This window comes from Osmerus eperlanus, chromosome 18 (assembly GCF_963692335.1).
Source record: "Osmerus eperlanus chromosome 18, fOsmEpe2.1, whole genome shotgun sequence".
Lineage (NCBI taxonomy): Eukaryota > Metazoa > Chordata > Actinopteri > Osmeriformes > Osmeridae > Osmerus > Osmerus eperlanus.
The window spans coordinates 2,368,641-2,396,069 of record NC_085035.1 but is presented as its reverse complement, the minus strand read 5'-3'; the positions used below and the strand labels follow the sequence as shown (position 1 = coordinate 2,396,069).

The 27,429-nt window shown below is 48.7% G+C and overlaps 3 protein-coding genes across 5 annotated transcripts; all 3 read left to right on the top strand.

Annotated features, from left to right (window-relative positions):
* The first annotated feature begins 92 nt into the window (after nt 1–92).
* si:ch211-266o15.1 (zinc finger MYM-type protein 4) lies at nt 93–12,336 on the top strand. Its single transcript, XM_062484746.1, has 27 exons — nt 93–488; nt 2,850–3,312; nt 3,420–3,475; nt 3,612–3,767; nt 3,880–3,943; nt 4,192–4,462; nt 4,574–4,733; nt 4,841–5,053; nt 5,153–5,303; nt 5,516–5,631; nt 5,754–6,089; nt 6,226–6,376; nt 6,567–6,757; nt 6,858–7,008; nt 7,328–7,450; nt 7,565–7,608; nt 7,785–7,926; nt 8,188–8,333; nt 8,424–8,559; nt 8,682–8,858; nt 9,040–9,134; nt 9,262–9,412; nt 9,513–9,664; nt 9,764–9,878; nt 10,261–10,497; nt 10,598–10,724; nt 11,577–12,336. Exons 1-27 carry the CDS (start codon nt 150–152, stop codon nt 11,794–11,796), a joined length of 4,683 nt encoding a protein of 1,560 aa, XP_062340730.1. The 5' UTR covers nt 93–149; the 3' UTR covers nt 11,797–12,336.
* A 215-nt stretch (nt 12,337–12,551) lies between these two features.
* Nucleotides 12,552–16,690, top strand: mat2al (methionine adenosyltransferase II, alpha-like). 3 transcript variants are annotated; one of them, XM_062484553.1, is made up of 9 exons: nt 12,552–12,783; nt 12,965–13,042; nt 13,267–13,389; nt 13,650–13,762; nt 14,316–14,459; nt 14,601–14,819; nt 15,032–15,214; nt 15,399–15,532; nt 15,884–16,690. In XM_062484553.1, the coding sequence occupies exons 1-9, from the start codon at nt 12,705–12,707 to the stop codon at nt 15,984–15,986; spliced, it is 1,176 nt and encodes a 391-aa protein (XP_062340537.1). In that variant the 5' UTR covers nt 12,552–12,704; the 3' UTR covers nt 15,987–16,690. The 3 variants fall into 3 exon arrangements, with proteins under 3 accessions (XP_062340537.1, XP_062340539.1, XP_062340538.1); XM_062484554.1 differs by having other exon boundaries at nt 12,654–12,794; XM_062484555.1 differs by lacking the exon at nt 15,884–16,690 and having other exon boundaries at nt 15,399–15,536.
* A 530-nt stretch (nt 16,691–17,220) lies between these two features.
* Nucleotides 17,221–26,974, top strand: LOC134038809 (aryl hydrocarbon receptor-like). The gene is made up of 10 exons (XM_062484385.1): nt 17,221–17,469; nt 18,623–18,813; nt 22,412–22,497; nt 22,805–22,894; nt 23,124–23,244; nt 24,437–24,585; nt 24,721–24,896; nt 25,008–25,117; nt 25,245–25,386; nt 25,467–26,974. The coding sequence occupies exons 1-10, from the start codon at nt 17,411–17,413 to the stop codon at nt 26,059–26,061; spliced, it is 1,719 nt and encodes a 572-aa protein (XP_062340369.1). The 5' UTR covers nt 17,221–17,410; the 3' UTR covers nt 26,062–26,974.
* The last annotated feature ends 455 nt before the right edge of the window (nt 26,975–27,429 follow it).

The following is a 27,429-nucleotide window of genomic DNA, read 5'->3' as shown; positions in this document are numbered from 1 at the left end:
TGCATGGCTCCTCCTCTCACCCGGTGAAACGGTATAAAGCCTGGAGCTCATTTGCATAAGAGGTCCTCCCACTCCACTTCAGTTACGACTCCTTCTGTACTCAGATTGTTATTGTACATCAGCTAGCTAGCTAGGTAGCTAGGCACAGGATGTCTCCCTCCACCCGGACTTGCATCTTTCCTGGATGCAAGAACTTCCACAGCAGCGCTGTATCGCTATTTCAATTTCCTAGTGATGAAGAAAGGAAAAAGAGGTGGATTGATTTTGTGAAGAGCCACGCTGATGGAGCGCTTCACATCAACTCCAACAGCCGCCTCTGCAGTAACCATTTCACGGCGGATAGTTTCAACATGGACCGGAGACGGATGGGGTTCACGGACACACGGCTTCTCTTGGAGCGCGGAGCCGTACCGAGCATCGCCCTCCCGGCTGTTCCTCCTCCGGTAGCACCTGGACCATCCACCGCCGCCAGCAGTTCATCACTCAGCGTAAGTTCTGTGTGCTTGTTATAATTACAGTAGACAACTTTTCCAGAGGTATCTCTGCTATGAGTTAGTGCAAACTGCTAACTTGATATTACTCTGTGTAGAGTGATGGTATTTTGGTAAAATGGTAGGCTAGCTAATGTGCTAGAAGTAGTTGCAGAGCTCACTGTCTGCCGTCTCTGGTGTCCATTTTTACTCCTGTGTTACAGCTCAGGGGAACAAGCTTCATTCATATGCATCTGTATGTTTCACTCATTGAACCAAGTTCTATGTCCTATTTCATTGCTCGAAACGCTCATTGTCCGGCTTGCCGTAGCGTCCGTTATCCGGGTCATAGGCTCACATGCTCCGCAGAGGGCGCTGCTGCACATCGTATGCCCGTGCGTGGTCGACAATGGAGGGTAAAGAAGAGCGTCTACGCAAACGGCGTAAACATGTATGCATTACATCCACGGGTGGAAGCTGTAAGCTGTATGATTATTCGCAGTTTGTTATTGCTTCCCAAGGAGAAAGAGTAAACCGCTGGTGACTACATCAGGCATAGTAACATGTTTATCTGAAATGTTTCTAAACATGTATTTCTTTGTGACTGCATGCACGAGTTACATTTGTAATAACCTACCTAAAACATTACACTAGACTAGCTACATTTAAAACATTAAATAATCATATTCTACTGTAAAGAAAAAACTAAATATTTAATGGACCAGCACATTAGGTAAATTGTCAGAATATGTGACCCCACAACTGCAGTGGTCACCCCTTCACACTAATGTGGACACATGTTTTCTTATTTGGAGTCATCACAGAGCCAGTACCACAGAGGTCACCATATCTGACAAGTAGCAGCCGTCAAAATATGTGACCCCACTGTAACTTCTTCATAAAGGAGTTAAACTTCAAAATATTGTTTGGGGTAGTTATGTCATCCCTTCACACTAATCTGGACACATGTTTTCTTATTTGGAGTCATCACAGAGCCAGTACGACAGGTCACCACAAAAAAAAATTGAAATAAAGGTTGCAACTGATTACAAGGTTATCAAGGTAAATGTTTTTTTATCACTCATTATAGCTTTATTTTATCATTAAAGTAACATTTACTACATTTCCAATGTTGTTCTATGACATAATCACAACCAGGAAACAACAAACCGCGAATAATCATACAGATTCCACCCGTGGATGGAATCAGAGAATGTCTAATAAGGTAGACGGGCTTTGATGTAATGTATAAATAGGCGACTTCGACTTCATGCAGCGCCGCCGTCGCCTGCAGCCGCCCGCAGCCCGGCTGACCCGAAGCAGCCAATGGCATTCTCAGCTTCAAGTTAGCCGGCTGCAGCCGGCTGTCGGCGCCGCCGGCGCTGCATGAAGTCGAACGTACCTAATGTTTACGCTGTTTGCGTAGACGCTCTTCTTCTTCCTCCATTGTCTACCACGCACAGGCTGACGATGTGCACCAGCGCCCTCCTCGGTCACAGTTTCTGATTGGTCACATCTTTCGGTGCACCGGAACTCCAACGAGTTTGCTACAAAAATGGCGGAACCAGAGGAGTCGGGAAGATCTCTGGTGAACATTTCTACATTATTATTTGAATTATCTATCAATTAAAATCAGTTGGTGGGGTCCGTCATCTTGATAGCTTGCCATGCTACCTGGCTAGTTGTGCATTGGGGTTGCGACACACTGTACTTGTACATCTGAACTCGATAATCCAGTCAGCTAGCATGCAGAGGCTGTTTTACAATCTACAAAAACATGAAATCTCAAATTTGTTATACCCGGTATTTATGTTAATTGGTATTTAAAATGCATAGGCCTACTGGAATCGCAAGGGTAATACATTTGTGCTTATAGTGTATTGTAACGACCCTGTATTACAGTTTCTCATTGTTTGCAGGCATTCATGACTTCAGGGCAGACAGTAGTGTTGGGGTGACGATGGGTAATCACGCGAGGTTTGGGAAGTTATAAATAAGAGCTACTGTCTTAATTTCTATCTCTCAGTTTTGTGCCTCGGTACTGAAAAGACGAGTTGTGTGTTGCATTATTGTGGAGTTTTGCACTGTATGGAATTAGCGGTGTGGGCTGTGGCCAGAACAACAGCCCAGTCTAATAAATAAAGCGTGTGTTGAGTTCGGACATTTAAAGTCTGAGTCCTTCCTATGTCGTGGTCATTACAGTATAATGGATTTGTACTAAGTGAATCATACACACAATACTTTCAGAAAACATATACTATCATTAAATCAGCACTACGCCTGGAAAATGTCTTTCATAATATCCGTCAGCCCAACAGAGTAACATGGTTATCCATTCTATTTGAGACATAATTCATCAGTCGGATTGTCTCCCTACAGCATGAACGCCAGATCTTGAGGACCTTCGATGAGGTGATGAAGCTGGGCAGATACGACGCTGGCCTCTCGGCATCCTCCTCGGGCGGCACCGACCGCGACGCAGGTCCGGCGAAGGGCAGAGAGGAGAGGGACGAGCCGGCTGAAGAGACCAACGCCTCTCTCCGCGACCCCTTCTTTGCGGCCGGGCATCGAGGGGGCAGCCTGGAGGAGGAGCTGGATGGACTTCCTGTCTTTGGCGTGGACGACGAGGAGGATGACTGGCAGTTTTCGCTGCCCATGGACACGCTGGCAGATCTAGACACGGATAGGATAGGCGCCCGGTTAACCGATGAATCGTCTGACAGACAGAGAGATGTTCAGGCGGGCCTCCTGACCAGTGGGAAAGCCCCAGAGGAGAGAGCTACGCAGGGGGACAGGAGAGTGTCGGCCTTATCCAGTCCCACTCCCTCCCCTGACAGCCTCGGTAAGACTGAGTCTTACCGTGGAGCCTTGTCACACTGTAACTACGTTGTGACTGGAGTTAAGGTCAAGGGATCTTATTTCTCTCTTCTTTTCTGTTTGTCTCACAAGACGGAGCTGTTGTGAACTACCCAGCAGGAGGAGATCCACAGTGTCACCAAGTGGAGGTGAGTGTCACCTGTACCTTAGGTGTTCACTAGAACGATCAATTCAGCAATTAACTACGCACGTGTATCTAATATAGCATTATCATTTCAGTGTTTTTCCAAAAGCCTGTCACCAACATCACTGTCTTCTACCTAGTCACCACAGAGGTCAGACTGTGGTGCCATAGCAATCGAGGCCCCCACTTCGCCACTGATCAAGATTAAGGATGAACCGATAGACGAGGACTACGACGCAGCCCTGCTGCCTCAGTCCTCCAGCAGACAGGTCAAAGAGGAGCTGGAGAACCAGGAGGTCAGGCTCTCATTCACGCCCTCGTTCAGGCCCTCGTTCAGGCCCTCGACGGTCTAAACTAGACTGGGAGCGTCAGAGAGAGACTTTACTGAGCGTGTTGTTTGTGTTGCAGGATGAGTTGAGGATCAGCTCTGTGTACTCGGTGGGAGGAGGACCCTCGTACAGCGCCCCCAGTGGTGAGAGTGAAGACCAGCTCTCACACACAGTCTGAGCACTGCTAGTTCTGTTCACCTGGTTATCTAATACAGTGGTTCTCAATCCTGGTCCTCGGGACCCCCTGTTGTGTTGGAGCAGGGAAACATCTAAAACATGCAGGGCAGGGGGTCCCGAGGACCAGGATTGAGAACCACTGATCTAATAGAGAGGTGGGCTTAGATGCTACCTTCTGCTACTTTTGAGCATCCAGCTTTGTCTCTACCTCCAGTTGCAGGTCCCACCACCCACACTCCCTCCATATTTGGTCCTGGGAGGAGCTTGGCTCCAGCCCCATTGGTCCAGCCTCCCCTGGCTCCGCCCCCCCCTGGCAGAGGCGGTAGCTCTGCTAACATCAGGTGCAGCGGCTGCTCCAAGGTGCTGTTAAAGGGACAGACGGCCTTCCAGAAGAAGGGTTCCACCCAGCTGTTCTGCTCCACCGTCTGCCTCACTGGCTTCCTGCCTCCAACTGTCCCGGCCCGGCCCTGCCACCAGTGCCTCAAGTACCTCATCTGTTATTGTGTTGTTTTGTGTGTCTTCCCAGCAAGTGCTCTTAAGTTTCTTTTAGATGGTTAAATAAAACTGTGTTTTCCTTTTCCCTTAAACCCTTGCAGGGAAATTGAGAACCCTGTGAATGTGGTCAGAGTTTTGGTGGACAACAACCTTAAGGACTTCTGCAGTCGTTTCTGCCTGTCTGCGTTCAATCGCAAAAAGAAGACTGATCCCCCTGGCCCCAAACTCCCTGTCTGCAGCGTTTGCAATAAGTCCAACAAGGTAAAGGTTGAAAGCCTGCAGCGACTTCTTCTAAACACCCTCACCAACACACAGACGCTCTCCCATCGCAACACAAACCTGCCCTCACTCCCCTGTTCCTCATTCAGGTTCAGCATGAGGTAACCTATCACGGTGAGCTCCATAGACTGTGCAGCGACTACTGTTTCTTCACATGGCGCCGCAACCGCAACCTGGCTATGAACTGCTGCGAGAGCTGTGGCATGTACTGCAGCAGTAAAGGAGGCGGATGCCAGAACCTGACCATTGGAGACGTCAACCTGAGGTTCTGCAGTCCCACCTGCATCAGCACCTATAAACAGGTAGCGATGCGTCTCCAGCGGTCCAGAAGACAGTTTTCTGAATGGCTGTAGATGCTAGCTCTCTAACCCTGACCACCCCTTCTCTGACTTCCCCTGTAGACCTGCTCCAAGCTGATGAAGTGTAATCACTGTGGTAACGAGGTGATGGTGTCCACCATGTTGGTGAGCAACGACCCCTTGGGCAAGGTTAAACTGTACTGCAGCTCCACCTGTGTCAGCTACAGCCGGCCTCCACAACACATCCTCTCTGGTATGCACAGTTCCTCAGCCAGGGGTTACGGATAGGATATGGGGAGCAAAATGGCCATCTTAGATTTCTGCCTTGTGGTATTGCATTCATGTTTAAACTGACGGATGTTTGTCCTTTTAAACTGATGAGAACTCTGAACCGTGCTTCTGTGTGACGACTGTTGTGTTTGGTGATGTTGAAACAGAAACGTAACGGTCTTTCCCTGCCCTCAGGAACCCCGTTCCCCTGCACCCACTGCAAAGTGAACGCTGTCCCTCAGTACCACCTCGCCATGGTGGACGGAAGCATCCGGAACTTCTGTTCCCACGACTGTGTCACCACCTTCAGGGTAACAGCCCCTTCTCACCGCGCCACAAGGCTTCCTGATTGCTAGAATATGACTGTGATCCTACAGTGGTGTATCTTGATCAGCTCTGTGATGTCACTGAGTGCATGTCCTCGTTCCCTCAGTCTGAGCAGAGCAGAGCTCCGCTCACCGCTCAGATGAACGGCACGTCCACCAATCCCCTGGCCCCTCCTCAGCCTGACCTTCCGGGGACAGGCTCCTCCCCCTACGGCCTCTCTCCACTCTCCTCCTCCCGGCCAGTTGCCCCTGGTTACCCCGACGCTCCCAGCCAGACCTCCGCAGCGCCCTGTGCATCCACCCCAGGCTCGTCCAGACCGTACGAGCAGCCACAGCAGGGCCTCACCCCCCTCTCTACCTCGCGCTTCACCGGGCCCATCCGACTCACCTGCAACTACTGCTTCGAGGAGTTCTCCTCCAAGCCTGAGCTCTTCCTGCACAAGGTACGGATGACCTCCGATGACCTGCGGCCTGACTCGATCCTCGGTTGTCGGCCTTGGATTGGATAAGAGCTTTGATTTTCAAACACACCGAGAACTAATGTGGTGTGAATTTGGTGCGATTGTGTTATCGTGACAGAATCGGGTGTACCAGTTCTGTGGGAAGCAGTGCTGTGATCGGTTCAAGACCCAGAGGAACATCATCATGAAGTGTGAATACTGCCTGCAGGACAAGGTGGTCAAAGACATCATCATGTTCAACCACGTGGCCAGACCCTTCTGCAGCGAGAGTGAGTCCAGTGAGAAAAGCCACCCTCAATGGTTGAGCTAGACTAGACTCCACAATAGACCAGTCGATGGAAGACGTAGGGTGTGTTTGAATCAATTCCTCAACTTCAACGAAACCAAGAAGTACGTACGGTCTGTTTCTAGGAGATTAGCCTACAACCTGTCCCCTGTGTCTGTGTGTGTGTGTCTCAGGCTGTAAGCTGCTCTTCAAACACGACCTGACCAAGAAGAACAAGGACAGCCCCTGGCGTTCCTGCGCCTTCTGCTCGGGGATCTGTCAGAACATGGTGAACCAGAAGATGATCCACAGCCACTTCGGAGGCAGGATGGAGGAGTTCTGCAAACCCGACTGCATGTCCATGTTCACCGTGCTCTTCTACGAGGTCAGTCAGTCAGTCACGCACGCGCCACACCCACACACGTAGACGCACGTGCGACTGTTGACGTTCCCGTGACGACATTGCTCGCTGGTTCTGTTCCCAGATGGCCAAATGTGACAATTGCAGACACCAGGGGAAGATGGAGGAGCAGCTGCGGTGTGCCGGTTACATCCGACACTTCTGCGACTTGGCCTGCACTCTGCAGTACTGCCACCGGCACGTCCCGCAGATCCCTGCCAGAACAGCATCGCAAGGTCAGATGGGTCAGGTGGCTGAGCGGTTAGGGAATCGGGCTATTAATCAAAAGGTTGCCGGTTCGATTCCCGGACGTGTCCAAATGACGTTGTGTCCTTGGGCAAGGCACTTCACCCTACTTGCCTCGGGAGAGTGTCCCTGTACTTACTGTAAGTCGCTCTGGATAAGAGCGTCTGGTAAATGACTAAATGTAAATGCAAGGTATCACTGGCAAAACGTAATTGGCATTGAATGGGATGTAATGCATGTCTTTTTCTTTTCTTTTTTCTACCTTTTTGTTTGATCTGTGACTGTGAAACTCTCCCTTCTCCTTTTTAGGTAGTTCGGCCACTGTGCAAAACCTCTTCCCCAGTTCCAAGATGGCGCCGGGCATTGCTGATGTCGGGCCAGTGGCTAGCACCCCTACAGGCCAGCCCCACACTGCAGATAGCCCCCTCACAGGTAGCTAGCCAGACCGCTGGTTCTCAAACCTTTTTGGCCACTAGATTAGAGTGGCAAATTTGACTATGCGACCACACTCGGGACATGTTATTAAAAACTTTTATTTGCTTGCAGGAGCACTTCCCACATCTAACTCTCACGGAAAGAGTCTTGATGATGTGAGTACTTGTGTCTGTCTCAGAGTAGAGCACAGATGTCCCGGGGTGCAAGATTTGGGTCAGATTCACTTATTGTCAGGACATTGACTGATCCCTTCTTTATAAAGCTATTCTTTAAACTGCTTTTGCTTTGTTGCTTTTTGTGTGCGTGTGCGTGCGTGCGTGCGTGTGCGCAGGCAAGCACTCAGACAGATGCGATGCGGCTCCCCGTGGCTCATCGGCGGAACATGAAGAACAAGGCCATCATGTGTCGACCGTTTACACACAACCAGGAGACACTGTGCAACCTCCCAACCCAGACCACACACACACCAGCAGGTACAACCCAGACCACACACACACCAGCAGGTACAACCCAGACCACACACACACCAGCAGGTACAACCCAGACCACACACACACCAGCAGGTACAACCCAGACCACACACACACCAGCAGGTACAACCCAGACCACACACACACACACCAGCAGGTACAACAAGAACACACACACACACCAGCAGTCTCCAGCTAGTCAGAAGGACATGTTGGTAGTTTATGTTCAGGTTTAGTCCTAACTTTAGTTCTCTATGTCCACAGGCTTCTCTGGGTGTAGTTTCACCACCACTATAAACGAGGAGAAGGTGAAAGTGGTGCTTCTTCCCATCCCTGTGCCAGTCTTCATACCCGTGCCCATGAACATGTACTCCCAGTACATGCCGGTTCCCATGCCGATGCCCATTCCTGTATGTTGTGCCGGTGTGATGCTTCATGATGTCACTGATGCCCTCTCGTGACGCTGGACACGTTAGTGAGGTGTATGTTTCCTCTGCCAGGTCCCTGTGCCTGTGGTGTTACCGTCCGCCCCGAGTGGCTCACAGTCCAAGGAACCACATGACCCACTCGTCCAATCACAGGGCATTGCTGAGGAGGTTGAGGAAGTTGAGAAGGACAAACCTGTCTCCCATGGAGGTATGGAAAACTAGTTTTACCCACTTAGGTTTGAATGGTCAGTCAGGATCATTTCCTCCTCAGGGTGTACATATGTACATAGTGTGTAAACAGGTTCACATGTATTCCATTTGTCGTTTCAGACCAGGGAAGTACTTACAGTGGAGATTTGGAGTCTGAGGCTATCTCCACCCCTCTTAGCTGGGAAGAGGAATCCAACCCTGCACCCAGCAGTCAGCGAGGAAGGGGTCCAGTGGCTGTGGACCCCCCCAGCACCTCTGAGCCGGGGGCCATGGACTTGGAGGCTGACATCCCCACTGGTGAGATGGAGGTGCTGTTGACTCCAGTGCTTGCTTGGCTTGTACTGTAATATTTCTCTTGTAAGCTACAGTTTTATAAGCTGTCTAGTCATGTGCCTCTCCCAAACAGCAGTTAAGTAGGACACTGGTAATGCCAGCATGTATCGTTGTACCAACTGTGGGAGCTGGACTCTCGTTGCAGAGCGGTGTGACGCCTCTGAGAGGGCTGTCCTCAGGAAGCAGCAGAGGCTGGCTGGACGTAAACGACCCAGAGAAGGTTTCTCTCCCGGCAAACGGGTATGTCATCTAGCACAGCCCCCCCCCCCCCCCCCCCCCCCCCCCCAAGAAAAACATTCAGTTTGAACAGAGTTCAAATTGGATTTTAGAGAGAAATCCAAAAAATATTTGTGTGTGTGGTCCACAGAGCCGGAAGAGAGCTTGCTCTGGGGAGGGTAGCCACACTGTTTCGTCCTCCCGGACTAGAAAGCTACACCACGCCTACGGGGTGCAGGCTTGGAAGACATGGGTGCTACAGAGGAAACAGCAGCCAGAATCTGAATCCACCAGTAAATCAGGTGAGAGGCCAGAAAACCTCCTGACATGTGTCCGAGTCCCGGTTCAGACATGAACACATTTTCGTAACGCGTGTCTCTCGTTTCTTGGTTCGGTTGGCAGACGGGCCGGCGGTTCTGAAGGAGGACTTCTTACAATGCGACTCCGCTGAGCTCAGCGACGGTCTCTGCCACTTCATCACCGAGGTCCGTCGACCCAACGGAGGGCCTTACGCGCCCGACAGCATCTTCTACCTCTGCCTGGGCATCCAGCTGGTAGTAGCCCCGCTCCACGCCAACACCTCAGTGCCACGCTAAGGACCACCTCTGCTTTACATTTCTCTGTTACTCTCCCCTCCCCCCCCCCCACTCTAGTATTTATTTGAGAACGGGAGGATCGAGAACATCTTTACGGACGAGTTGTACAGCCGCTTCACCGTGGAGATCACCAGGATCCTGGAGCGCTGGAGACCGACGCTCTCCCCCAGCGGTACGGCTCGTCTGTGTCGTATCCTGTTTGGCGCTACGACGGGATACGTCCCACTGCAGACCGACTACCATTGCTGTTGTTGATTTTGACCAGACGCGGCCATGTTTGTTCTCAAATCTGTTGCTTTCTGTGTGCCCTTGTATACTTTCTTTTCTCGCTCTCTGGCTCTCTCTCTGGCTCTCTCTCTGGCTCTCTCTCTGGCTCTCTCTCTGTCTCTCTCTCTCTGGCACTGCCTGTCTCTCTCTGTCTCTGGCTGTCTGTCTCTCTCTCTCTCTCTCTCTCTCTCTCTCTCTGGCTCTGCCTGTCTCTCTCTCGCTCTCTCTCTCTCTCTGTGTGTCTCTCTCTCTCTGTGTCTCTGTTTCTGGCTCTCTGTGTCTCTCAGGCTACCTCAGCTCGCGAGTAGAGGAGGACTACCTGTGGGAGTGTAAGCAGCTGGGCACGTACTCTCCCATCGTGCTGCTCAACACTCTGCTGTTCTTCAGCACCAAGACCTTCCGCTTCACCGACGCCGGCCAACACAGGCGGCTCTCCTTCGCCAACTTCACGCACTGCACCCGCTCGCCCGGCAAGACCGACTACCTCAGGTTCAGACCCCCGCACAGAGACCAGGGAACCTCAGGTTGGAAACCCCTTTGCCCGTTCCACAACAATTAAGAGCAGTCGTACACGACGTAGCGTGCGTGCTTCAACATTTTTCTGCGCTGTTTGTTGACACACAGAGCTGTTGCCGGTCTCGCCCGGCAAGAGGAAGATGGAGGAAGAGGAGGGAGACATGGAGATGCCCGAGAACAGGGAGAACCCGCTCCACTGCCCGGTCCAGCTCTACGAGTTCTACCTCTCCAAATGGTGAGGCCTTCAACTGGGTGTTAGTTGTCGATGTTCGTTCGATGTACTCTCAATGTGTGTCGACTGTCTGTGTTCTGTGCCGTACCTCAAGTAGCCTCTCGGGACTTTAGTCATTTAGCAGCTAGGAGTCAGGTGGCTGAGCAGTGAGGGAAGCGGGCTAGTAATCCGAAGGTTGCCAGTTCGATTCCCGGTCATGCCAACTGACGTTGTGTCCTTGGGCAAGGCACTTCACCCTACTTGCCTCGGGGGAATGTCCCTGTACTTACTGTAAGTCGCTCTGGATAAGAGCGTCTGCTAAATGACTAAATGTACATGTAGCAGACGCTCTTATCCAGAGCGAGGACATGGACGTTTTCTAAATGTTAGTTGTTGTTACATTTGATCGCACGGTTCTATTCTTCAAAGTTCTTGTTTGTGTCTCGTGAACGGCCGCTCTGCTGTCTCCCAGACGACTTACATTTACATTTAGTCATTTAGCAGACGCTCTTATCCAGAGCGACTTACAGTAAGTACAGGGACATTCTCCCAGAGGCAAGTAGGGTGAAGTGCCCCCCACTTATTAAACACCAATCAGTGGCCGTGGGTTTTAGGAGTCCTGAGTTCATTTGGGATTCACTCTGCTGGCTACCTACATTTTACATTTAGTCATTTAGCAGACGCTCCATACAGAGCGACTTACAGTAAGTACAGGGACATTCTCCCAGAGGCAAGTAGGGTGAAGTGCCTTGCCCCAGGACACAACTTCATTATGCACGGCCAGGAATCGAACCAGCAACCTTCTGATTAATAGCCCGATTCTCTAACCGCTCATCCACCTGACTACCTCTCCCTTCCCCTGTCCCTGTTCTTCAGCTCGGAGTCGGTGAAGAAAAGAGACGACCTGTTCTACCTGCAGCCGCTACTCTCCTGCCACCCCGACAGCCTGCGCTGGTTCTCCTCCCAGCCCCTGGATGGCGCTATGCTGGACAGCATGCTCACGCGCATCCTGGCTGTGAGGCAAGTGCACCCGGATGAAGCGCAGCTGCAGCATTCGGGATCCGAGGCCTCCACAGACGACGGCGGGTCACCGTGACGACGGCGGGTCCACCGTGACGACGGCGGGTCCACCGCGACGACAGACTTGACGCTTTTTTCTTCCGTTGTTTTAACTGACTTCCTGGCTGAAAGAGAACTTTTGGCTTTCAATTAACTTTTTTCTGATGGGAAGGAGAACCTTCCCATGGGTTGAAAGAGACATTTTGGCTTCTTGGAAAATCTTGAAGAAAGATGGTGATAAGAGTTCACAATCATACACTGACATTATCATGTGATACTAAACTATGCTATTTAGGTTTAAATATGATTACATGCATTTTTTGTCTGCATTTTTTATTTTTTAAGTATGTATAGAAAGTGGGTCTTCTAAGTTTGTGAGATTGTTTGGTTTAGGTCGGAATCATAATTTTACCAAGCTGCCTTATTCATAAGAGAGCCATCTTGTCATCTACACTAACCAAGATTATCAACATTTTAAAAGTACGTTGTTTGCAGTTGTATGGATTCCTCAGTTGCTGATATGAATCAGAGAAGTGATTATATAAACAACAATTAAAAAGAGAAACGGTCAGATTTACTAGTATTAAATCCATCTTTTCTGTTTTTTTTATGAACAATTGATTTTATTTGATTGTAATGTGTGTGGAAAATCTTTGGACTTACACATTAGACATTTTGTCTAGACCACTATCCCTGGCTTGTACCTTGCGGTAACATCGTGTGGCTCTCAAGCCACTATTGGTTGCCTCATATGACGTTTTTGTCGCCTTCTTAGACACTGGTTGCACAATCTCGCCAGTAGTAGGCGATAGATAATCAGATCAACTTTTTGCAGACAACTTTGCTCCACAGAAAACGGACATATGAGAACTGCAGTTCAGAGTTCATATATTAGGACAAAGCTTGCACACTCTTACACCAGCAATTGCGATATTAAGTTTAAATATGAATACTAGTGGTAGTGGCAACCGTTCCGGAAAAACATTCCTTTTTACATCGGAGTCCGTTGGGGAAGGACATGCGGGTACCGTTGGAGCGTGGATTTATTTTTATAACAATAACGTGTTTCGATTAAGTTGTCATAGCCGTTTCAGACTCTGGTTAACCAAACAGTATGCTTTCTAGTGAGGTTTTTGATACCAGCGTATATAGGTTTACTGTATTGATGTTGTAAACATGTTTCTATTGCTGTTTTTGCATTTCAGATAAGATGTGCGACCAAATTAGTGACGCTGTTCTTGATGCATATCTTACCCAGGACCCTGACTCCAGAGTGGCATGCGGTAAGTTTAGGCCTAGTGTGTCCTATTGTAAGCAGGTTAGGGTTATTCATTTGAAAGCACAAGATAAAAGTTCGACTCTTCATGAATGCAATATGCCACCTTAATGTGCAAACTCAAAAACAGGTAGCCTACTACCATGTGCATCTAGGCAAAAAACTGCTGGTACCTAGTTGACACTGTTATCGTGTCATGTTACGGCCTTTCTGTTAATATTTTGGTTTCAGAATGTGTGGCCAAGACGGGAATGATCTTACTGTGCGGGGAGGTTACCTCCAAGGGAAAAGTGGATTTACAGACCGTGGTCAGAAACACGGTGAAGAAAATCGGCTACGACGATTCTTCCAAAGGTAAATAAGGATGTGTCTACATCCTTGTCACATTGCATACTTTCTGGGGGTTATGGTTTTATCTCAGTGAGAGAGAATTTCTCTGCAGATACGTTAGCTTTAGTTGGGCAACCAGTTCGAATCTCTCCTGTACATGGCTTTGGTTAAAAGCGTATTCTATGAGCACACGTTGCTCTTAATTTGATAACAAGGAGTTGGCTGAAGCAGAATCGACTTAGTACCATGTCATTGGTGTTTCACTGAGCTGCTTAATCTTGCAGGTTTTGATTATAAGACATGCAACGTGCTGGTGGCGCTGGAACCGCAGTGTGCGGAGATTGCAGACTGCGTGTTTGAGGGACGGGACCAGGAGGACATAGGTGCTGGCGATCAGGTAGGCCTGAAGTTATTGAACCCTACTTGGACCATGCACTTTGGTTTTGCAATACTTAAGGGTTAATAAATGGCCTACCCACCGAAGGGGGGTTTCCTGTATGGTAGTAGTTGCATGCACAGGCAGTCATAAAATTGTGTGAAACCTAGATTTATAAAGAAAAATGCCAAATATGACAACATCTAAACGTGCAAAGTTGGTATAAGAATATCCTAACATTCACACAGCTATAATTTGGCTGTCTGCACTCCATATTATTATCCATAATTTATAATCTCAGTGGTTTGTAAACTTAATGGCAAAGTTAGGAAGTGTACATGTTCATGTTTTTTTACTAGCCACTATCTGAATTGGTTAAACTCCTCCGGTATAAATGCAGTCCACCCGCACCAGCGAAAAGCTAGCTTTAAGTTGGCGTAGCTAGTGGGGAAAGATCAGGACGACCAACGAGCAGCGCGACTACTACGCCTGTAACATTCGCTCGGTATATTGGCTCCACAGAGTGCCCAAGTGTTTAGCAGGGCTGGTTGTCTAACGCCTGTTGTCTTGCCAGGGCCTGATGTTTGGCTACGCCACGGATGAGACGGAGGAATGCATGCCCTTGACCATCCTCCTGGCTCACAAGCTCAACGTCAGGATAAAGGAGCTGTCTCTAAATGGAGAGTGTCCGTGGATACGCCCCGACTCAAAAACACAGGTAAGTTTTGAGGGAGGGGAAAGGGGACACCCTTTGGAAGCTTGTGTGCAGGTTGTTCGAAAAGCCAGCGACTTCTATAAACGGCCTGTTCGATACCGTGCTTATACTGCTCACTCTTAGATCCTAATTCCTTCTCTCCAGGTCACCGTGGAATACCAGGACAACCATGGAGCCATGGAGCCAGTGCGCGTCCACACTGTGGTCATCTCAGTCCAGCACAGTCCTGACATAACCCTGGAGGAGATCCGCTGGAGCCTGAGAGAGAAGGTCATCGCGGTGGTCATCCCTGCCAAGTACCTGGACGACAGGACCATCTACCACCTTCTACCCAGTGGGAAGTTCCTCATGGGTGGGCCACAGGTGAGTTTGAAACAGGCGTGCAAGACTATCCTGGAAAGAAATAAGGGGGTGCCCCAGTAGTTCAGTGGGTAAGAGTGTGTGTACCATTAAGGCTCATGGGTTCGAATCCAACTGAGGCCAGTTCCTGCTTGCCTCCCTTCATTTTGATATCAGCCAATAATCGTGGTGTGTGTGTGTGGTGTGTGGGTGTGTGTTTTCCCTTCTGTGGATAGGGTGATGCAGGACTAACGGGCCGCAAGATCATAGTGGACACTTATGGAGGTTGGGGTGGCCACGGAGGTGGGGCCTTCTCAGGGAAGGACTACTCCAAAGTGGATCGCTCTGGGGCCTACGCCGCACGCTGGGTGGCCAAGTCTCTGGTGAAGGCCAAGCTCTGCAGGAGAGCCCTGGTTCAGGTGAGCAGCTGTAGAAAGTGGGTCTGGTCTGTAAAACACACAGGTGTGTGTGTGCGTGCGTGCGTGCGTGCATGCGGTTATGCGCTCAACTTGTGATTTTTCCACCGTGGCCTTGATATTGTGTTTGCTCATCACATAAGAGGTCAACTGATGCTATGGACCTTCTACCTCCCGGCTTGCCCAGGTCTCTTACGCCATTTCTGTGAGCCACCCACTGTCCATCTCTGTGTTTCACTACGGCACATCGACCAGGGATGAAGACGAGCTGCTGCAGATCGTCCAGAAGAACTTTGACCTGAGGCCTGGGGTCATCGTGAAGTAAGTAGGGGGTCGGATGGCTGAGCGGTTAGGGAATCGGGCTACCAATCAGAAGGTTGTCGGTTTGATTCCCGGCTGTGCAAAATGACGTTGTGTCCCTGGGCAAGGCACTTCACCCTATTTGCCTTGGGGGGAATGCCTTGGGGGGAATGTACTTTACTGTAAGTCGCTCTGGATAAGAGCGACTTATAAGCGTAAATGATGAAGGAAAAAAAAAAGTACTGTTGCTGAGAGAGCTGGTCATGTTCCTTGCATCGAGGCATACAGGTTCTTTGTATGCCTGACTTATGAGTAGGCTGTAGAGCCAGTCTGATGTGTGTGTGTGTGTGTGTTTGTGTGTTTTGTCCTCAGGGAGTTGGGTCTGAAGAGGCCTATCTACCAGCCCACCGCTTGCTATGGGCACTTTGGCAGAGATGAGTTTCCATGGGAACAGGCCAAGCCCCTGGCGTTTTGAGATGAGTTGAACCTTTCAGATTTTTATTCAGTAATCAATGACAGGGTATCATAGGGGGTTCATCTAGCAGACGCTTTGATCCAAAGCAATGTGCAGGGGGGATTTGAACCTGTCACCTCTTGATCTGTAGTCAAACTCTCTAGCCACTGAGCCATAGGTCATGGGAGTAAAAGATTCAGTTACTTAATTAACTCCCTGGTCTTGTAATTCTCTCCTGAAAATGTGTAAACTAGATCTAGTTACATAGGTGGAATTTCGATGTTAATGTCATAGAAGAATGTAATTGTCTTTAGGACAGGTGTTTTAATAATTATATTTTGTGTCTTTTTATGTTCTGAGTTTTTTTATCTTTAGTCTCGTTCAAATGTGTTAATGTAGGTAATTGTACTGATCAATTGTTCCCCATACTGTAGTTGAACAGGCTTCTTATCTAAATGAGATTTTATCTCAATGAGAAACAACCTGTATAAACAACGACTAAATAAAATGCCTAGAATAATGATAGATTCTCAAACTTGGAATCATACTACATTTGCTTTTCTTTTAAAATGTCTGAGCAAGTGGGGGCAGAACCTGGAATATACACATGTAATCATGTAGGGAATAATTTTACAGCTATGTCGTGATGTCTCTCCTAATCAACTTTGTGGCCATGTGCTGTACATTGTTCTTTTCACCGAAATATCATAAAAAATCTATCTGAATGTCTTGGTATCATTTAATCTTGTGATTTTAGGTAAAACAAACCATCTGTCATGAATGCACCATGGTTTAGTTGTTGCAAGTAGATCCGGTTTTACAGTAGCACCTGGATTATAAACGGAGTTCTGGGTTATTGTCGCAAATACGTATGTATTTATATGATGTCATAAACTACATTGAATGTCTAAAGTACTGAAGTATCACATGAAGTCATCCTGTATGTGGTATTACCGCTAGGGGGCGGTAAAAACCCGTGCATGTTGCAAGGGGAGGACTAGTTGAGAATGAAGTTACGTTTAGTGAAGTTATAGGCATACGTTGCTTTTCCATTTTCAATCATTATACAAACATTTAGGAATTGTTTGAAGTTAATCGTTTATTCAATGTTGAACTACACCTTTCAACAACATAATAGTTATTGGTCTGACCGTGTGCTGTTTTTCCTACGCTGATCCTGATTGGTTGAAAGCTGAACAAAACGGACGTCTTTAGTTGGAGCGGTACACAAGGACCACGAACTTTACTTCAGTGAAATATTCGTGTTTTAACAGGTGCTGATGACATCTCCGTACAACTTGGTTGTACTCTATCAGCGAAGGAACCGAGTGTGAAACGATAGTGGGGGAACCATGAGCACTTTTTTGTTTAGCATTCGCTCATCTTTTCACGCATATTTTGGGTTCGAAAACTAAAGTTGAATCATTTAAAAAGTGAAAGTCAACATGTTGGGTGATGGGGGAGTCTACGCTGCGAAGAAAAGAAAGAAACCGGCTCAGAAAATGTAAGACGTTTTTTATTGTGTAAAAATGCAATCGAGTGGTTAAAAGTTCAATATCATGTGAAATGGACGTGGGCGGGACACTGTAATCATCCACAAACACCACTCCACAAGGCTAATATAAATTACCAAACTAACTTTTATATGAACCCTGTTAAAATCACTGTTGGGTGGGCGTGAAGAGGATAGGAACCCTGACAGGGGTAGGAAGCTGGGAGCGAGTTTCCGAGTCAAAGAAAGCTCAATTTGTTCATGGCATGGTTTAAAACAGAACGTTGTCCAGATTTAAATGAGTATTATAGTAACATAACTGAATCACGTACGTAAACTCTTTACTTGAGTCTATCTTTCTTTCATCCATCCGTCCATCCATCCTTCAGATCAGTGTGTTTTGACAGGCAGCGATGGCAGATGTTGCTTGTCTAGGCTTGTCCCGGAAGAATCACCACGCAGCTAGTTGTTGTAGTGACTGGCTGGCGCTCTCGAGGCAGACCGACACAATATACCCACGTGAAATATTAAGATGCTGTCATTCTATTTAAAAAGTTGTTGTACAACAACCAAACGTTTTTGTGTACAGTCCTACACAAATATGATTCCCTAAATTAAGTCTGTATAGTTCCAGTGTTTTCCAATTCCAATATCTCCGTTTTCGTTGTGGCAACAAAATAACATTCGTACTGATTTGTGAATGCTTTTTGTTTTGGCAACACTATAGTTCCAAAGGAGGCTGAATGTCAAGTGTTCGCTGCCTCCACTATAGCCAGATTACAGGACAGCAGTCGGCTTCACAACCCTCAGAGCGTTTCGAGATGTCTCGCTGCCTGAAGGCCTCGCGTGTCTGACTCAGTCTAACTAAACGTCAGCCGTTGAGCTCAGTCACAGTTCTAGCTAATTGTCGAGGATTAGTAACTGACGATTTCACCTAAATGTCATGGCTCCCAAAATAACACGCAGTGTTGTGTATTTGACACATCTGAATGAAACATCCAACAGCTGGTATGAGCTTTGTTAAAATGTAAAAAAAACTAAGAGAAACCTGTTGTCAGTGTGGTCCTTTGGTCAAATATAGTTAAGAAGTGCATCAACTGTCAGTTTCTCAGGGGGGAAAAAAATGCAGAACAGCTAGGCTACTCATGCCGTCCCTGTGCCCCAGTGTGAAGCCCTCGGTCGTGGAGAGTCCCGCTAAGACAAACCCGTCTAAGCGTCACCGCAACCGTCTCAACGAGGAGCTGGAGCGCCTGACTAGCCTCCTGCCCTTCTCTCAGGAGGTCAAAGGTCGTCTGGACAAACTCTCCGTTCTCAGGCTCAGTGTGGGATATCTAAAGGTCAAGAGCTACTTTAATGGTGAGTGACACCACACACACACATACGTTTACGCACACACACGTATACACACTCACGGTTGGAAGGCAGGGCTGTTAACCTGCTAGTTCTTGGTTGCATCAGCTGTTTACGTTTGATGTGTGTAAAGTGCAGGCTAGGAGTCAGTGTTTGTGTGTGCATGTCAGTCAGAGAGAGAGTATCTGACAATGTCAACGATGATTGGCACCTATAAAACCAATACAGAACAGATCGATCTCCAGCCCGTCTCCCTGACCTGACCCAGGCATGAGGTGAGCACTTGACCTCGGCCCCCGGGTGATACGACTGACCCCTGCTCCTGGCTGCCTCGGAGTAAGGGGGACAGGACGGGATAGCACAGATAACGAGTTTCATCGTGCGTGTGTCTCCTTTCCCTACACGCGTGTACATGCTCATCTCGCATGACTAATAAAGTTTTCTTCTTCTTTGGAAAGGCGCTCTGGCTCAGCTGTCTGTCCTCATCTGCTCTGTGTCTCAGGTTGGAATTATCCGACGGAACATCAGAGCTGAGGAGGGGGGGGGGAAGGAGGAGCTCTGAAGCATGGTGGCACGAAATGAAGGCTCGTGATAAGGGCGCCCCACAAACTTCACAGTCACACAGCCTGCCCGCAGTCGTAGGTCGGTGCAGACTAGTCAGGTGACTGATCCTTGTCCAATCAAAACACTTCACCTGGAAACGACGTGTGTCTGGTGGCACCCAGTCAGGGTTTGGAGGTGCGCGTGAAAGGATTCCCGTTGTGAGGAGGATGTGATGAAGAACGCACCCTGGGAGAAAAAGCGCTGAATCAGTGCTTTTCCTCTTGCCCTCCTCCAGAGAGACCAGGGTGTTGTGCAATCACGTATCAGGTCTGTCCCTGAGTGGAGCTGAGATCAAGATGAAGGGGAACAAGGGCAGGCCGACAGACACAGACCTGGTGTTGTCACAACACCCACCTTGACCTGAACCCTGGTATTACTGTGAGCTTCCCTTTGATTCTCAAGAGACGTTTCAGGATCAGTTCTCTGCTTTGTGATGCTGTGTCGGCAGGGTTCCTGAAGTTTCTAAGAAAAGTTTCGAAAGGTAAAAACCAAAAAAAGGTTTAAAAAATGTCTGTACGCTAGCTGTCCTTTAAGTCCTGGTCTGGAGGGCCAATTAGATAGGTGATTGTGTTCTGGTGCAGCTGGCTGTTTGCTGTTTCCTGTGTGTGTTGATAAGTATAGCAGAGCAGTTGGGTGGAAATCAGGTCAGCGCTCTTGTCCTTCTCAAGGCCGCGGTAGTCTCTGGGATCCCCTCGCTGAGGGTGTGTGTGTGAGAGAGTGTCTGTTTGTTTGTGTGTGTGTGTGTCCCATGAGTACCAAGGGGCCCTCGGTGACCTTTCACCTCGAGGTGTGTTTGTGAGTCTACTTTCAGTCACCAATGTGTCTTTCATCTGTTCAATCCCAACTGCATACTGTATCAGAATACCAGAAAAAAGAAAGTTCCAGAACAGCTGACAGTTAAGTGTCTCACTGTTTACCTTTGTTTTGAATACGCAAACCAATATGATGCCTAATCACAGGACAGAAAACTCTGGCAGACCTGACTCTCTGAGTCGTTCATGGGCTGCTAGGCTGGATCAAGAAAGGACTGCTATCTCTGCTGTATAGGAAATACTTCCATATGGAGTCAGATATATTGTCCTGGATTTGCATCAAGTGTATTTAGAGTAGCAGCGAAAACTTTTTTTTTTTTGAAGGGCACATGTTGGAAAATCAGGACAATTAAGAACTTTGGGGTGTTTTCGCATTTTAAAATGGGTAGCTAAGAAATGTGGGAGGAAGGGAGGAGAGCTGGCAGGTGTGCCTTGGAGCCATCACTGTTGAGAAGGAAAGGAGGCATTGTTGTGTTGGTAAAACGCCAGAGAACAGAGATTAGATTCCAAAAAACTAGCCAAAACCTAAAATAGACACAAGGGGGAAAATATATTCCTGTAATATGTTGCTTTGAACCCTGAGCTAAGCTGTGACTTGCAAAGTGCCCTTATAAAATTGTGTTGATTCAGCTGAATTCAAATGGGGTGCAAATAAACAGTACACACTATTTAGATTATGTTGAAAGGGATTTGGGTCTAATACACACGTGCGTACACACACACACACACACCTCTCACCTGGCTGTGTGCTTTTTTGTTTGTTCTACATACAGTGGGAGGTGCTTCTTGCGAAAGTCAATGAAACTGTTCCAGAAATAACAGGGAGGAAGACAGACAGGCAGGTGAGGGCAGACAGGCAGGTGAGGGCAGACAGGCAGGTGAGGACAGACAGGCAGGTGAGGGCAGACAGGCAGGTGAGGGCAGACAGGCAGGTGAGGACAGACAGGCAGGTGAGGGCAGACAGGCAGGTGAGGGCAGACAGGCAGGTGAGGGCAGACAGGAAGGTGAGGACAGACAGGCAGGTGAGGGCAGACAGGCAGGTGAGGGCAGACAGGCAGGTGAGGGCAGACAGGCAGGTGAGGGCGGACAGACAAGCAGGTGAGGGCAGACAGGCAGGTGAGGGCAGACAGGCAGGTGAGGACAGACAGGCAGGTGAGGGCAGATAGGCAGGTGAGGGCAGACAGGCAGGTGAGGGCAGACAGGCAGGTGAGGGCAGACAGGCAGGTGAGGACAGACAGGCAGGTGAGGGCAGACAGGCAGGTGAGGGCAGACAGGCAGGTGAGGGCAGACAGGCAGGCAGGTGAGAGGTGCTTGCTGTGTCTCTCAAACAGACCACGGAGCTCCACCAAAACAACAGCAACCATGTTCCCAGAGATCATGTGCCTGAGGCTTGGCCTGAGCTTAGCCTAGCCTATGGCTCTGAGAAAATACATTTTGCTTGATTTTTTTTTGTTCCAGATATGAGAGATTCCTATCAGTTCGTGTCTCTTATCTGTATCCAAGCTGTCCAGCTGAGTAGAATTGGAGGTTTTTAACCATGGCTGCTGTTAAAGAACAAACGCTGCTTTCGAAAAGACTTGGCGGCCATTTTGAGGCTGACGTTTTGGATTCACTGTGACCCGTCTCATGTTCTTGTCGTGATGATAATAACCCCCGTCTGGAAGAGCAGAGCTGTGGACTGTGCTCTGAAGTTAGCATCTCGGATAATAACAGACACCGAGAGAGAGAAAGATCCGGAACTTTTCATCAGCCCAACTCACATGCCCACAGCCCAGATTGACACTAGGGAGTTACCTTTACATTTAGTCATTTAGCAGACGCTCTTATCCAGAGCGACTTACAGTAAGTACCGGGACACCCTACTTGCCCCGAGGCAAGTAGGGTGAAGTGAAGTGCCTTGCCCAAGGACACAACGTCATTTTGCATGGCGGGGAATCGAACCGGCATCCTTCTGATTACTAGCCCGATTCCCTAACCGCTCAGCCACCTGACTCCAGGTGACTCCTGACTTGGTCGTTTCTGTCCCTTTTACGAGCCTGGATGGTTAAATGAGTCTCTTGCCGCTCTACTGTCTACCTACCCACAGGTTCACCTCACTATCTTAACGATCTTGACATTTGTAATTGGTTTAGCAGGTGATTTGTTATCTAAAGCGATATACTAATACTGCATGTGAAATCATGTTCCAGCGACCTTACAGAAGAGTGCTTGGACGGCCCCCGCTCTCTCCACCAGCGATGGAGTCAGCTTCTCAGAGAGTGACCTTTTGCTCCAGGTATGCAACGCACGTGTGTGTGTGTGTGTGTGTACCTGAGTTCCCCCAGCCGGTGTACAGGGTGTGTGTGTGTGCCACTCTTACATGTACATTTAGTCATTTAGCAGACGCTCTTATCCAGAGCGACTTACAGTAAGTACAGGGACATTCTCCCCGAGGCAAGTAGGGTGAAGTGCCTTGCCCAAGGACACAACGTCATTTAGCACAGCCATAATCGAACCAGCAACCTTCGGATTACTAGCCCGATTCCCTAACCGCTCAGCCGCCTGACTCCCTACATGATGTGTTTTGTTCTGTGTGTCTCCAGGCTCTAAACGGGTTTGTGTTGGTCGTAACAACCGATGGCTGGGTGTTTTACATGTCTTCCTCCATCCAGGAATACCTGGGCTTCCATCAGGTAAGCACTTCTGCACAACACACTCAGCCAACACTAACTTCACCTCGGCCTGCTACATGCATTTCTCCATCCTTACCTCATTTGCTTGGTATTCAGTCATCGCTAAGTCATTTGGAGAGGACTTTTATACTTTCTTTGAAATGTCCGTTATCATACACCTGTCTGTTCTTCACCTCCGCTGTCCTTCCCTCTGTTCTCCTTCATCCCTCCGTCCTCTCCGGTCTCCCAGTCTGATGTCATCCACCAGAGTGTGTATGACCTCATCCATGTGGAGGACCGGGACATGTTCAGATGCCAGCTCCACCTCACCCTCAACCCCAACCAGGCCGAGGCTGCCTTCCCAGCAGGGGGTGGGAAGCACTTCCTGCTACACACTAGACACATGACACATGACACATTACTGTAGACACATGACACATTACTGTAGACACATGACACATGACACATGACACATTACTGTAGACACATGACACATTACTGTAGACACATGACACATGACACATTACTGTAGACACATGACACATTACTGTAGACACATGACACATGACACATTACTGTAGACACATGACACATTACTGTAGACACATGACACATGACACATTACTGTAGACACATGACACATTACTGTAGACACATGACACATGACACATTACTGTAGACACATGACACATTACTGTAGACACATGACACATGACACATTACTGTAGACACATGACACATTACTGAAGACACATGACACATTACTGTAGACACATGACACTAGACACATGACACATGACACATGACACATTACTGTAGACACATGACACATTACTGAAGACATATGACACATGACACATTACTGTAGACACATGACACTAGACACATGACACATGACACATTACTGTTGACACATGACACATTACTGAAGACATATGACACATGACACATTACTGTAGACACATGACACATTACACATGACACATGACTGTAGACACATGACACATGACTGTAGACACATGACACATGACTGTAGACACATGACACTAGACACATGACACATGACTGTAGACACATGACACTAGACACATGACTGTAGACACATGACACATGACACATGACACATTACTGTAGACACATGACACATTACTGTAGACACATGACACATTACACTAGACACATGACACATTACACTAGACACATGACACATGACACTAAACACATTACTGTAGACACATGACACATTACTGTAGACACATGACACATTACACTAGACACATGACACATTACACTAGACACATGACACATGACACTAAACACATTACTGTAGACACATGACACTAGACACGCAATCAGAGTGATAAGTGATGCAGTGTTGAGAAGGAATCAGGGTCTTGGGTCTTGTCTGGGGATGGTGTCTTGTACCGAAAAAAATCTGCTTGAAGTTCAAAGACAGATATTGGTATTTCCAGACTTCCGAAAATAAAGTGCAGCATCGTTAGACTCGTACGTTCGTTTGTAAACAGACGCGTCCGTGACAGGAGCCTCTTCTGTCTCCTCCAGGCGGCCGGCCGGACGCCAGGGCCACCAGCGGGCCGGACGCCAGCGTGAGCTTCCTGCCACGGCACATCCTACCGGAGAACTCGTCCTTCCTGGAGCACACCTTCTGCTGCCGCCTCCGCTGTCTCCATGACAACTCGTCAGGGTTCCTGGTGAGGGGGGAACACACGGCCTCAAGCTCCCCCCTCCGAGCCGCCCGGCCGGTGGTGATCAAGATCTAAACACCTGGGTAGTGTGTGCGTCGGGGGGTTAACCTGTGTGTGTGTGTGTGTGTTGTTCTCCTCCAGCCTCTGAACTTCGAGGGGCGTTTGAAGTATGTGGATGTTGGGGGTCAGATGCAGTTGGCCCTCTTTGCCATCGCCTCTCCCCTGTCGCCCCCCTCCGTCATGGAGATCCGCACCAAGACCATAGTCTTCCAGACCAAACACAAGATGGACTTTGCCCCAACGAGCATAGACACCAGGTACCAACCAAAGACGAGTCTCTTCTTTGAAACCTGACACAATACAGGCTCTGTGACTCGGCGGTTCTATGTTTTCTCAGGATCACTGTGTGTGTGTGTGTTCCCCTACAGAGGAAGGGTGGTCCTGGGTTATTCGGAGGTCGAGCTGGTGACTAAAGGGTCCGGTTATGAGTTCATCCACGCTGCCGATATGATGTACTGTGCCGACATCCACCTCAAGAGTCAGTATCTCAACTCTTCTACTCATTCACGTACATCTGCTCACCCCGAACTCTTGTTTTCCCCATTTTGAGAAGCAATCCTGACTCCTTTCTCCTTCCAACGTCCTGCTCTCTCCTCTCTGCCCAGTGATCAAGACGGGAGAGAGTGGTCTGACAGTCTTTAGGCTGCTGTCCAAGCCCGGCGTGTGGATCTGGGTCCAGGCCCACGCCAGGGTGGTCTTCAAGGACAGGAAACCGGACTTCATCGTGGTCCGAGAGAAAGTCCTCACGTGAGTCTGCGCCTCGTCGCTAAGGGCTCCTCGCGTCTCCGCGTCGTCCAGGTGCTCACCTTGTCGTGTTTTTTTTCCAGGAACAACGAGGGGGAAGAACACCTTCGTCAGAGGAGGCTGCAGCTGCCCTTCAACTTCGTCACGGGAGAAGCGCTCCTTTACGGGTCCTGTCCTTCCCTGGAGAGCCTCTCCTTCCCCGCTCCCCCTGGCTCCAGTCCTCCAGCCCCCACACAGACCCCCAGGGAGACGTCCCTTGACCCTGGCTCTCTGTTGGGTTCCCTCCTGAAACAGGACCGTTCTGTTTACACCCGGTCGCAGGAGCCCCGGCCGTCGGACCCAGCCTGGGACCCACACCTCTCCCTGGAGCGAGCCTTCACGGACAGCCATGCCCTCCTCAGTGTACCTGGGGAGATCCAGGACCTCCAGAGGGCCAGGCCCGGGGGGCTCACAGCCCTGGCCATGTTGGACTCCCTGGGGGAGATCCTGGGGGAGATGGGGGACGGGGGGAGGCTGGAGGGCCTGGATGTGCAGGAGACTGAGCTGAGGGACTGGGAGAGCGCCCTCCTCAGGATAAACGTGGAAATGGAGGAGTTTTCCAGACAGCGGAGCGACCTGCTAGCCAACGATGTTTTCTCCTATGTGGAGGAAGCTCTCAGGAAAGAGAATAACATTTAGTCATTTTAACAATAACAATAACAATCGTGACTGTTCGCGCTGTTCAGAACAGAGGGGTGTTGAGCCAATCAGTGCTTTCTGCGCTCTCCTCCCCTCCAATCAGAGCTTTGTGGGTGGGTCGTCATTCCACTCCCAGAGTTCTGTGTTACCTGGCAACCAGGGCATCTATGGCCCTACTGGGGTGTGCTCTGAGACTGAAGAACGGGTCATAACTGGAATGAAAACTAACCACAGCAGCTTTGGAGAGCAAGGCTTTCTGGGAAATGTAGTTCCCAGTGAACTAAAAAGACAGCACATTGCTGTTCACTCTCTCTAATGAGACACTGCCATAGGCAGGTCCCCAAGTAGCATTGGATATGCCCACGGCAACCAGGTTCCATGGCAACCATCCAACACTATCCCATAATAGCAATCAGTCGCAGTCTGGATCTGTGGGACAGTCATAGAGATTGATTGAGCTTGATAATAATAATTTATTAAAATTATGTCTTTTACTTTAATTAAGTCACTAGATTCGTCGCTTATACTAGAAACGAGTCCAACAAGATTTCAAATTTAAAAACAAGGTTTTCACTCTCAGTAAGATGGCCACGTTGTGCAGCGTGCCCTGAAGGGAGAGGTGGACTGGATGACCTTCTCTTCACTCACCTGCAGACAGCCACATCAGCCAGAGGGTGGGGCAGGAGCCATCTCCCTCTCTCTTAGACACTGGCTGGACTGTGGACTAACAAAAGGTTTGTGACTAAGAAGTGTCGGCCATTTTGTTGATCCGAGAGTTTTACAAATGGATTCAATCCTTAGCCATGGCTGATTTAAAGGTCAACTGAAAAAGCAAGTGCTGTATTTTATGATGTAAATTATATTAGACGTAGATGGCTAAGATATGACCATTTCTTAAATTATTTTAAACTGTGTAGCCATTCAAATCATCAAATATATGTTTATCACAAGAAAATTCACATTTAAAGCTTGGTTAATTTACTTGTTATAGAGCAGCTGGTTAGATTTTGTGATCATCAACACATTTAACAGTTGTAAAATATATATATTTAACACTTAAAATACCACATTATTGTGATATGTAACATGAAACAGAATGTTTTACGGTTCAGCAGGAACGTATTCAAGTTCGCTAGCTATACGTTGTTTTGGCTTTGTTCTTCAAAGGAATCGTCAGGGGCAGGTATTGTTTGTGTTTAGTTTCCAGCGTGCGAAGGAGTCAGCGATCCCTCGCGCCACACATCAGCCGCTAGCCTGCTGAAGAACAGCGTGACCCAGAGACCCAAAGAGGGGCGGGACATACGCTGAATACAATTCTGCAGTAAGAGAAGAGCTAAATGGTCCTGAGTATTTGCAGCACACTTTGGG